This window comes from Gossypium hirsutum, chromosome D12 (assembly GCF_007990345.1).
Source record: "Gossypium hirsutum isolate 1008001.06 chromosome D12, Gossypium_hirsutum_v2.1, whole genome shotgun sequence".
Classification (NCBI taxonomy): domain Eukaryota; kingdom Viridiplantae; phylum Streptophyta; class Magnoliopsida; order Malvales; family Malvaceae; genus Gossypium; species Gossypium hirsutum.
In genome coordinates this window covers 57497395-57506582 of record NC_053448.1, presented here as the reverse complement: position 1 = coordinate 57506582, position 9188 = coordinate 57497395, and the positions used below count along the sequence as shown (strand labels likewise).

General features: G+C 30.1%; 2 protein-coding genes across 2 annotated transcripts; both read right to left on the bottom strand.

Moving 5' to 3' along the window:
• Positions 1–3680: 3680 nt before the first annotated feature.
• LOC107946914 (metalloendoproteinase 1-MMP) lies at positions 3681–5134 on the bottom strand. Its single transcript, XM_016881406.2, has one exon. It carries the CDS (start codon positions 4915–4917, stop codon positions 3835–3837), a length of 1083 nt encoding a protein of 360 aa, XP_016736895.1. The 5' UTR covers positions 4918–5134; the 3' UTR covers positions 3681–3834.
• Positions 5135–7776: 2642 nt separating this feature from the next.
• LOC107947648 (metalloendoproteinase 4-MMP) lies at positions 7777–9083 on the bottom strand. The gene has a single exon (XM_016882235.2). It carries the CDS (start codon positions 8484–8486, stop codon positions 7848–7850), a length of 639 nt encoding a protein of 212 aa, XP_016737724.1. The 5' UTR covers positions 8487–9083; the 3' UTR covers positions 7777–7847.
• Positions 9084–9188: the final 105 nt, after the last annotated feature.

The following is a 9188-nucleotide window of genomic DNA, read 5'->3' as shown; positions in this document are numbered from 1 at the left end:
AAATTAAAAATAATCAAAATAATTTTCAAAATTTGAAAATAATTTTAAAATTCAAAATATTTATAAAATTTATGCTTTTAAAAAAATTATAAATATTTTTAAAAAATATATAAAAAAATTTGAAATTTTAAAAATTTAAAATTTTTATAAAATAATAATTTTGGAATCTAAATAAGTGATTAATGATTAAAGTTTATCATACTAAAATATCTTATTATTATTATGCCTTAAAAAAGTTTTCAAATATATATGGTTTTAAATTTATGTGCTCTATAAAATAGAAATAGTTATATTATAACAAGATTTTAATTTGACATTATTAATTTTTCTAGTTTAACTCGAACAATTTCACTCGATTTGACCGAACGCTCACATTTAATTCAAGTTATTCGAAAATCCAAATAAAAAAAGGCAAAACTACGTTGTTTTGATAAATGTTTACCCAGTAGTCTTACTTTCCTTCCCGAATCGTCTCACTTTCCCTTTTTCCTTTATCAAATTTAATCTAAAAGTATGTACTCCGTCTACTAGTTAAATAATTGGTCCATGTAAATGTAACATTAAGTATAAATAATAAGATTCGTTAACTCGACTCAACTCGAAATTTTGACTCAATTCGATTTGATTAAAAAAAATTCAAATTGAGTTTGGTTGCTAAAATAAGATTCGTCAACTCGACTAACTCGAAATTTTTTGACTCAATTCGACTTGACTCGATCAAATACTCAACTCTAATTTTGAGTGATTTAATAAAAACCTTAAGAGACGAAAAATTAAACGAATGATTAAAATAAATTTTTTATAAAATTGAATGGTCATATAAATAATTATATTATTTAAAATTAATATTAATTAGAATTTTAAACATAAATTATTTAATACTCCTTTTATGATTCAATCAACTGCTAATTCATTTATACTTAAAAAAAATCAGGGGTACTTTTAATTTTTTAATTAACTTATTTTCATTTTCTAATTGATGTTCAATTAATGGAGTTATTTTTTAAAAGAAAAGCATTAAGAAAATAAACAACTCCAGAAGCGGGCGTCGATGATGTCATGATGAATGGGAATTTGAGAATTTATAAAAGCTAAAATTGGATGATGAATCAAAGTTATCCATTTGGCAAGGTGTCCCCACTTAGTAGTTTCTTTGAGGAGGTTACAGCATTCAACCAAATCATGATTAATTTTAATTCATTAATTATTCAAACAGAAGACTTTTCATTTTTGGGTTTTTGAGGAGAGCAATGTTAAGTGGCCCTCCATGTCACCCGATAGTATTGCTTTTTCACTGTCAACTTCACCATTTTTTATACTACTATAATTACTTGAAAGTCTCTATTTTAACGTATTTACACCCAAAAATTGACCCCTTTTGAAAAGAAAAAACAATCAGATATTTCATATCTCCACATCATGACTTTACCTTTTTCTCTCCAATAATAATTATTAAAGTAAAAAATTTCAATATACGTATATCGTAGTATATAGGTTAAATTTTGTTATCAATCCATGTTTTATATGTAAGTTGTATATTTAATCCCTATACTTTAATTTAGTCATTTTTAGTTTTGTACCTTTTCGAATTTCGAAGTTTCAATTATAATCAATTGGTTAAATTTTGTAATTTTCAGAATTTGATATGAAAAATAAATTATCACATATGTAATATCATGTCAGCTTGTTATTTTCGCATATTAGTCACAAAAAATCTATTAATAGATTTGATTGTTGTCATTTTGCATTAAGACTAAAAATTTGAAATTCGAAAAGTATAGACATTAAGAATGATCTAATTGGAGAACATAAATTAAATCTACAACTTTTGCACACAATACAAGATTAATAGCAAAGTTTGACCAAATAAATTTAATTGTTACATTTGGATAAGACTTAAAATTCAAATTTTAAAAAGTTTAAAAACTAAAATTAATCAATTCAAAAAATACAGAGATTAAATTTGATTAATTATAATACATAGATTAAATCTATAACTATAAAGATAAATAAAAAAACATAATATATATGACGTCATTTTCTTGGCAGTTCAAAAGCCTACGTATGCAAGAACCCGATAGAAAACTATTTTTTTACCATGCCCTAGAGAAAACTTAGGGCCTCTTTGAATGAGTGATTACTTTCAATGTGATATGTTTATCTTTCTTTTTGTCTCACGCTACAATATTTTATCTTACTATCATCATTATTTTTATGTTAACCACATATAAATACACCATCAAATGAAACCTTATCCGCCCAAAAACAGTGAAGAACGATGATCAAAACAATGAGATTAGCCTAATATCTTACAGCCTTTATCTTAACCTTGCTTATAAAATCCACACAGCTTGCCCGGTACAACTTTAACCAAATGGTCCAAGTCATAATTTAAATTCTTATTTTCCTTTTTTTTCTTTAAATATTATTTTAAGTACTATAATCGAATCAAATTATGGTTTGGATTTTTCAAAGCCGTTTTAAATAACCGGATTAAATTATGTTTCTTTTATTAATTATATTTACATGTGTTTTTTTAGAAGTAAAGTTTGTAAGGGTAAAATATTAATAAAGCAAATTACAACATCATTTAACACAGATTGGTGGATAATATCTTGATAATCAAACCAAATGAAAGATCAACATTCTCATCCATGAACAATGGGACCAATCTATGCACAACACCATTGACCCTATCAATGAGCAAAATAAAAAGAAACACAATTAAACTTCGTACAAAATTTATGAGTCTCTTCAACAAAAGGTAAAAAGAAAATTTCAAAATACTACAGTTGAGTTAGTTAACAATAGTTAAGTCATCTACAATGTGGTGAAGATCAAGCTACTTATCCATTTGGAGGACCCCAATAATAGTGGGGGCTTGTTTGAACGAGCATCAAATGCACCCTCAAACTGTCACGCGTAGCTCGGATAGTTTTAAACATCAATATTAACATGTATTTATTTCGAGCTGAAAATGTTATTTTTAATAAAAATTAACATACAAATTTTAATCAAGTTAATTATTTAGACTAATTAATAATATTATAAAATAAAAAAATTAAATAATACCAAATTAAATTACAACAATTAAAGCCCAAATGTAACATGGACTAAAATCTAAATTACTCATTTCTTCAAGAGAGGCCAATTTGTCTAATTTAAAGACTAGCAGGGACCTAAGATTATTTATACCATTAAAAAGTAAAGGTGTTAATAAAAAAAAGAAATAATTTGTTTGCTAACTCCCAACTTAACGCGGGCTTTCATCTTTGTACATGAGTCAAACCGTCGAAACCTTCTTTTTTCTTCGTAAAGGAAAAAACCTGAAGGTCCAAATGTTTGTCGGGACTTAAGCGTTCAAAATGTCCAACCAAAGTAAAACAAACTTGTTTTGTTTTTCTAATATATGAAAAAAATTAATATATATTTTTAATTTCCTCGTTATATAATCCTTCCAAAATAAAATAAAATAATCAGTTATCCACCAAATAATCCTATTTCCATATTTATTCTTAATATATAAATATTATACATAAATATATTTTTGTTTCTCTTTTCGGATTCCATCCTAACCTTTCAAGTCCAAAATGAATGGTCCGGAGTTTTGTCTTTCTTATCATCTCCTGCTTCGAAAAGTTAGTGCACCTTTTCTAAGAAGAAAAATCAAAATATAATAATATATACATATATAACACCACTAAATATAATAAAAAAATTATTCACAAATATATTACATCCTTATACAAACCAAAGATTGTTTCAGTTTTTTTTTTTTGGGTGTGAGCAATTTTTTCTTCACACATAAATAAAAGAGCTCAAAAAAGAAGGCTCTTATGTAATCATGAAAAGAATAAAAAAAACTACCACTACTATTGAAAATGTCCAACTACAAGATCTTTGATTGAGGTTAATTGCTTTGTTGTAAGAATTTTCATACGCCAACAAAGAACTGTATTTGAAGTTAGGGTTTGATCCGTACAATACTTGAACACCTTCTACATCATTGAGTTTAAGATTCACTTTTTTACTACGTGGCTTCAAGCTCGGATACATCACGGCTTCCTTGATCGAACTATGGGCCAACCCGAGTATATGGCCAATCTCATGTGTAGCCACTGATTCTAAGTCAATAGCCTTCTTTGATTTCACTTTCTCGAAATCAATGGCCCACGTTTCATCTTCGTCCAAGTGGAACCTCCCGTTCTCTGGTGAAAAAGCATGAGCTAACACTCCTAAAACCCCATCAAACGGTTGACCGTCACCGTGGTCGCCCTTGAAAAACCCGATTTTGATATTAGCTGATGGATAATCGTCTATCTCCGTGAAGTTCACTGGAATCACCGAAGCCCATCTCGAGAACGAGCGCTTAAATACTGTTTTGATTTCCGGTAAGCTTATGTAATCGATCATGTCGGTAGGCGAAAACGCGTATGTTAAAGTCATGGACGACCCACGGTCCCACCTCGGCCTTCCGTAAAAATAGGCAAAATGTTTCATCGCATGGATTGTCAATTCGGTGTCGGAAACACCGCACCTTGGGGACATGATTGTTGATATCGTTTCGGAATCGAGCTTTCCGGTTAGCGGTAACCCAAACTTTTGTTGGTACAAAATCACGGCGGATTCAAATTGAGCATCGAAAACGTCAGTGAAGTTATCCTTTTGATTGTTGGGAATCGATAAGTAGCCGAACCGCTGGAAATATTTTTTGAGTTCCGACATGCCGCTGATGTGGCAACCTTTCTCAGCGTCTTTAAAGCGAGTAAAATTATACCAGGTAGCGTTTTGATCATCGATAGTTATGACAGTTACTTGTCCTGGTGTGATTCTAGCAGGAGAACAAAAACGTGGGAAAAAACAGAGGAGAAGAAGAACGAAGGAGAGAAAGGAACAATAACCAAACAACGGTAGCATAGTTGTTTCTGTTAGTTATTTTTGGGATTAGAGCTGAAATTTGAAGCAACCATAGGCAGAGATAAGAGTGAGGAACAAGAAAAAGGAGTGAGAAAGCTAAATAGATTCTGCCGTGCCCCCTTCCTGGAGATACTGACTTTTGAAGGCAGAGAATGGTGGATTAACCACTGCTTGGGTTTCTAATTAATTTTTTAATTAATATTTTTCGGTATCTGATATGAATACACGTTTTTTTGGGTGGGATTGAAGAGGGGGATATGCTTAAAATTCTTAAATTAGTTTGATTGAAATTTTTATTCTTGTTGTTTGTTGACCAAATGGCTGATTTCAGCATTAGTTCTTTTTCAAATCACTTTCCAATAAGGTTTTCTATTGTTCCAAGTTCTAACTTTTATTACAAGACAATTCTTGGTGACTCAAGTTCTTCGATTGCGTGTTTTCGTGTTCCATCGATTACACAAGGTTAGGCAGTTTTGCCTTAAAAACATGAAAATTCAAGAGTTGGAGATGCTAAGCATCGACATAGAAATTTCTGAAGCAGGAGGATAGGAATTTCAGCCCATCACTCATCAAACTCGAGTGATTACACAAATCGGTTAAATTAAATTTACAAGTTTTTCTTATTATTCATTTGTTTTTTATAAGAAATATACTATATGGATATTAATCGAAAACTTGAATACAATTTTGTTTGTCTTTTTTTCATTGAAAAAGCATATATCTAAAAAGTAGAATTTAGGTTAGGGTTTGTATGATTTAAAGATATATTAAGAATGTGTTGGGGAAGAACTTTTGGGGTTAGCTTTAATTACCAAATTTGATATTTTGCCGTCTAACAACGAAAACGAGAAAATTGAAAGTTTTCCATTCAAGTCTCCTCCACTGTTGGCAACCCAACCATAGCATTGCCCTTTCAACAATTCTGTTGTAATCACCCAATCCTTCCTACATTATCATTTCAATTTCAGCCTTATTATTAATATTTTACAAACTGGTCGTAGTTTGCAAATAATGAAAGAATTCAAATGTAGATGTTAAAATGAACAAAATTTTCAAGTTAGATGATTGGTTAATTATTATAGTTTTATATAAAACGACATTTAAGGCCAAAGTCTTCCATTGTTTCGCTTTCAGAAATGCAACGAAGTTTATCATGATAAATGGGTGCACTAATTCATTATAAAATACCATTTCTTTAATGTTTAATTATGTCTCCAATCTTTGTACTGAATGAGCTTTTAATTTTAGTCGTTGCTTTTATTTTTGGAAATTTATTCCCTTGTCCTATTTGAAAATTAAAGTCCAAATGATAATATTCTCATCAAACTTTTATTAAATTTGGATACGTGATATTTTAATATTGGATTTTTTATTTAAAAATTAAAATTTAACTGATAAAAATATTCATATTTAATAAAAATTGTTAACAATGTTATCAATTAAAATTTTATTTTTAATTAGCAAATGGAAAAAGTGAATTTTAATAATTTGAAGAGTACAGGGATTTGAAAGCAAGATTAGACAAAAAAAAAAAAAAAGACCTCTTGCATTTCCCTTTCGAACCTGTTTCTTTGGAAGAAAAGCTGTTTTGGTTGATTCCATGGTAGAACCAAGGTAAACATAAAAAATATCTCCAATTAATTGATCCTCTTTTGGCCTCTGTAAAAAAATCAGATGATATATATATATAATTATTGTTATTACAATAATTAATATGATTCAAAATTGAATACATATTTATTTTTTCGATTTAAAATATAAGAGATTATAAATAAAAATAAACATTAAATCAAAATATACATACATCTTAAGTTACATACCTGATTAATTGTTTTATTTATTTATTAGAACTATATAAAATTTAGGTCAATGTTTGGAACAGCTACAATCTACCACCTAACAAATGCCTAAGGGAATTTTATCTATGTTGAAGGGTTGGTTTCCATTATTATTATTTATAACGGATAGAAATTATTCATGAATTGAATTTAAAATGGTATAATAATTTATTTGGTTTTCTAATTTTATTAAAAAGTAATTTTAATTATTTATTTTTTTAGTTTTTGAATTTGTATTGTTTGTTAAATTACTTCAAAAAAGATAAAAAAGTTAAGATGCAAATAATCCAAGAGGGAAAATTTTAAATGACTGATTAAAACAATTTTTTTATAAAATTGAAGAACTAAATAAGTAATTATATCATTTAAAATTAATAATTATTGAAAATTTAAATATAAATTTCAATAAACTGCTAATTCATTTATAATTTTAAAAACAATTGAGGGGCACTTTTAAATTTCTTAATTAACTTATTTTCGTTTTCTAATTGATGTTCAATTAATGGGGTTGTTTTATTAATAAAATATTTAGGGATGGAAGATAAACTAGTTTAGAAGCAGGCGTTGATGATGTCACGATGAATGGGAATTTTAGAATTGTATAAAAACTAAAAACGGGATGATGAATCAAAGTTGTCCATTCGGCAAGATGTCCCCACTTAGTAGTTTCTTTGAGGAGGTTACAATATTCAACCAAATCATAATTAATTTAATTCATTAATGTTACAATATTCAACCAAATCATAATTAATTTAATTCATTAATTATTGAAACAGAAGACTTTTAAGTTTTATTGGGTTTTTGAGGAGTATTTTCATTTTTCACCCCTCCATGTCACCCCATAGTATTGCCTTTTATGCCATGATTTCAAGTAAGATTCTTGAAATGTCATTCACCCTAATACAAATGAAAGAATTGCTCCAATTCTTTTTCTTTCTTTGGGTGTGAACAACTTTTTCTTCACACATAAATAATACTATAAAGAATTTTTTAAAGGAGTTCAAAAAAGAAGGCTCTTATGTTATCATCAAAAGCAGGAAAATAACTACCATTGCTGAAGAAAATGTCCAACTACATGATCTAGGATTGAGGCTAATTGTTTTTGTTGTAAAAATTTTCAAAATCCAACAAAGAACTGAATTTGAAGTTAGGATTTGATCCGTATAATGATTGACCACCTTCTACATCGTCAAGTTTAAGATTCACTTTTTTACTACGTGACTTCAAGCTTGGATACATCACGGCTTCTTTGACCGAACTGTGGGCCAACCCGAGTATATGGCCAATCTCATGTGTCACCACTAATTCTAAGTTGACAGCCGCCTTTGATTTCACTTTCTCGAAATCAACGGCCCACGTTTCATCTTTATCCAAGTGGAACCTTCCATTCTCTGGTGAAAAAGCATGAGCTAACACTCCTAAAACCCCGTCGAATGGTTGACCGTCACCGTGATTGCCCTTGAAAAACCCGATTCTAATATTCGCCAATGGGTAATTGTCTATTTCCGTGAAGTTTACCGGAATCACCGAAGCCCACTTAGAGAACGAGCGCTTAAACACTGTTTTGATTTTTGGTAAGCTTATGTAATCGATCATATCCACAGACGAAAAAGCGTACGTTAAAGTCATGGACGACCCACGATCCCACCTCGGCCTTCCATAAAAATAGGCAAAATGTTTTGTCGCATGGATTGTCAGACCGGTGTCAGAAACGCCGCACCTTGAGGACATGATTGTCGATATCGTTTCGGAATCGAGCTTTCTAGTTATCGATAACCCAAACTTTTGTTGGTACAAAACCACGGCGGATTCGAATTGAGCATCAAAAATGTCAGTGAAGTTGTCATTTTGATTGTCAGGAATCGATGAGTAGCCAAATCATTGAAAATATTTCTTGAGTTCTGCTATGCCGCTGATGTGGCTACCCTTCTCGGCATCTTTAAAGCGGGTAAAATTATGCCATGTAGCGTTGTGATGATCGGTAGTTATGGCAGTTGCTTGTCCCGATGTGATTTCGGTGGGAAAACAAAGACGTGGGAGAAAACAGAAGAAAAAAAGAAGAGGAGGGAGCAATTACCAAAACAACGGAAACATAATTGTTTCTGTTGTTAGTTATTTTGGGGACTAGAGCTGAAATTTGAAGCAGTCATAGGCAGAGATAAAATTGAGGAACAAGAAAAAGGGGTGAGAAAGCTATATAGATTCTGCCTTGCCCCATACTGGAGATACTTCGAAGGCAGAGAATGGTTTACCTTTTCTAGAGAACCAAGACAGCGGGAAACAACAATATTAGTTGATAGATGGTTTCAATTTCATGATTATCAAAGAGGCCAGTAGGTTTTGGCACGCAAATCTATTTCTTAAGTGGGATATTATCGCTAATAAAAAAAAGTGGGATATTATCAAAGAAGGCCATAGACATTTTTTTTTTGA